The 2,516-nt window shown below is 47.4% G+C and overlaps 1 protein-coding gene across 1 annotated transcript in view; it reads left to right on the top strand.

Moving 5' to 3' along the window:
- Nucleotides 1-2,174, top strand: part of EML4 (echinoderm microtubule associated protein like 4) — a gene marked incomplete at its 3' end in the record, with an annotated part of 67,770 nt that extends 65,596 nt beyond the window's left edge. The window contains exons 22-23 of the mRNA XM_009576299.1: nucleotides 1,506-1,745; nucleotides 2,017-2,174. Of these exons, the coding sequence (XP_009574594.1) occupies nucleotides 1,506-1,745; nucleotides 2,017-2,174 (398 nt within the window). The remainder of the gene's footprint in view (nucleotides 1-1,505; nucleotides 1,746-2,016) is intronic.
- Between the last annotated feature and the right edge of the window lie 342 nt (nucleotides 2,175-2,516).

Below are 2,516 nucleotides of genomic sequence, written 5' to 3'. Positions count from 1 at the left end.
CAGCCCCCAAGCAGTGTGGTGGCAGGGTTAGCCGATAGCACAACAGTCGTGAGGTGAGAGATCAGGGCTGCAGCCTTCCTGGGGAGCTCAGGCAATGGGGAAAGTACTGAGCCTACAAGGAGGTCAGACTCGGGGCCCAGTGGGGCTGGTGAGGATGGCAGCGGACGGCTGCACCTCAATACGACGTTTCATCCCATCGCTTACTTTTCACCCATAACCGATAAAATCACTCAGAGATGGCTAATCTTAACATACGTAATATTTAGCTTGCTATGTACTTCAAGGTCTCTGTGAGCTCGTTGAAGATGTATGAGATCATTTATTTCTGTCTATGTATGTATTATGTATCAGGAGAGAGCATATTGTAATTTAAACCAGCATCTGTATGTCTGTCTGTCCTTCTGCCTTGGCAGGAAAGAGGTTTGTAAAAATCGGGATGGGAGTAATGAGCATTGTTATACTCAGGCGGAAGCGCTAAGGCTTCAAAGCAGATTTCTGTTAACCATTTTTTTCAGTCGGAGTGACTGCATGTAGAAGCCAAAAATAGCAACCTGGTTTCTGTTGGGGCTGAGCTCCCCGACCCTTCAGCTTGCGCAGAAGGCAGCAGCATGCTAGCTGACCAGAGCTAACACTGCCGATCGGGTTTCACGTGCCCTGCGCCTCCCTTCTGCTGCCTGCCAGCATGCTGGAGGGTCAGTACCCTGCTTAGCTTGATGCTAAGCGGGGAGACACCCAGGCATGCTCGGGACCCGGAGCGCTCGCCTGGCTGTTGCTTGGGTGTTGGCACAGCGTCCTTCTGGTGTTCTGTCATTCAGTAGCCTTGCGGGTGACCTCCAAGTAGTATGACTCAGTCCTCCTGGTAGTTTCTTCCAACTTGAATACATTATTTGAATACTTTCAGAAGGATTTTATCTACTGAACCAGCATCAGCTTGTGCATAAGGGCTGTATGCCCACTGTTACGTTTACATCCCCTTTCAGTCACGACCAGGCTTTCTGCTGCTGCCGGAGAGGCAAGTCTCTGCCCTGTGAGCCTATTTCTACAGGGAGGGATGGTGTTGGTTGTGATCAGAAGGAATTTCAGATGAGCCGAAACAACCGTTTCGACTTGTGCAGCTGTTTTTTGAGGGCTCCAGCTATGCAGACAGCAGTGTGAAGGTATGGGCTGGGTTATGAACTTCCAGCGTGTCAGCAGCTCCAAGGTAGCTGGTGCTGTCTCTGTCTTACATCAGAGAGATCTTTTAGCAAAGGAGAAGCAAGTGCCATGCATTTACCGAGAGGGCTGTGGGGTTAAAGCCACACGGACAGCACGCTGAAGTATTTGATACACGGGACTTAACCTGAAATAATTAGTGTGCCTGTCCTATAGGCAGTGGGCATTTCGGTCCTTGCACCGCTTAAGTCTGAAACAGATAAACATTGCCAATGAAGGAGAGGGTTTCCATTTAGTCAGATAGTTTTACTAGCCAGTGATAATGCGAGTAATTATGTTCATTGTCTATAAAGGTACAGAGAAGGAAAGAGTAAAACATTGCCCTATCAGCGGGCAGTTACCAAAGAAAGATTTTAATAGAAAATGGGATCGTCCTATTGAAAATATTACGACAATGTTATGTTCCAGCTCATCATTCGGTGATCGCTTGCCTGAAGGGATTTTGCAGCACGGAGCCCCGTGGCCTATTGCTTTGTTCCCTCCCCCACTGCCCCCAGGAATTTTAACAGCTGCCAAATGTCTGGCAGGATTTAGTAAATGACCGACCAATTCTTTTCCATGTTGGAGTTCGCTTGCAAATTTGAAGACTTGGAAAACAAAGGCAGGGGGAGAAAAAATCCTAGCCAATTGTGCATTTTTTTTTTTTTTCCCCCCCAAAATACCAAGTTGGCATGTCGATATCATATATCCCACCCATGACTGCAAAGTAGTTATGTCAATACACAGTTCCTCTGCTTGAGGCAGAAACTAGTTCGTAAGTAAATAAATCTTAAAGGCTAGCTTTTCTCTTAAATGTTTTTGCAGTCTCTCACAGAGGACCTGGGGACGAGGAGACAGACACGGGTGTATTTCTACATGTAATTCTGGAAGCCATCGGGCATCTCTTAGAGTTCTCTCTAGAGGAAGCTGGCGTGGTGGGTGGCGCGGCAGCCAGTGCAGTGCTCCAGCGCGGCCCTGGCACGGTGGGTGCAGGCTGGGCCAAGAGACCTTGCAGGAGGGGCCGAGAGACACCGTCTTCATAATGCCCACCTAGAGAGGGAGATGAATTGGCATCTGTCGGTCAAGAAAGTGGCTTTTTGTTGCCTGACAGAATCACTAGGAAGGGGAGAAAATGGATGGTCTTACAAGGGAAGGAGGAGCAGTAAGAAGAAATGGAAGGGTGGAAGAAGAAAAGAGTGAAATGGACATCACTTTTATTAATTCCCTACCCTTTTCTCTACAGAGAAATAATTTATTCCTACCTTATACAAGTTTGCGGCTTCTCTGGAGCCTCTCATTCTTTATTATCATTATTATTATAATTA

Source organism: Fulmarus glacialis, unplaced genomic scaffold (assembly GCF_000690835.1).
Source record: "Fulmarus glacialis isolate BGI_N327 unplaced genomic scaffold, ASM69083v1 scaffold30284, whole genome shotgun sequence".
Lineage (NCBI taxonomy): Eukaryota > Metazoa > Chordata > Aves > Procellariiformes > Procellariidae > Fulmarus > Fulmarus glacialis.
The sequence above is the reverse complement of the archived record's forward strand: the minus strand, read 5'-3'. Positions and strand labels throughout refer to the sequence as shown.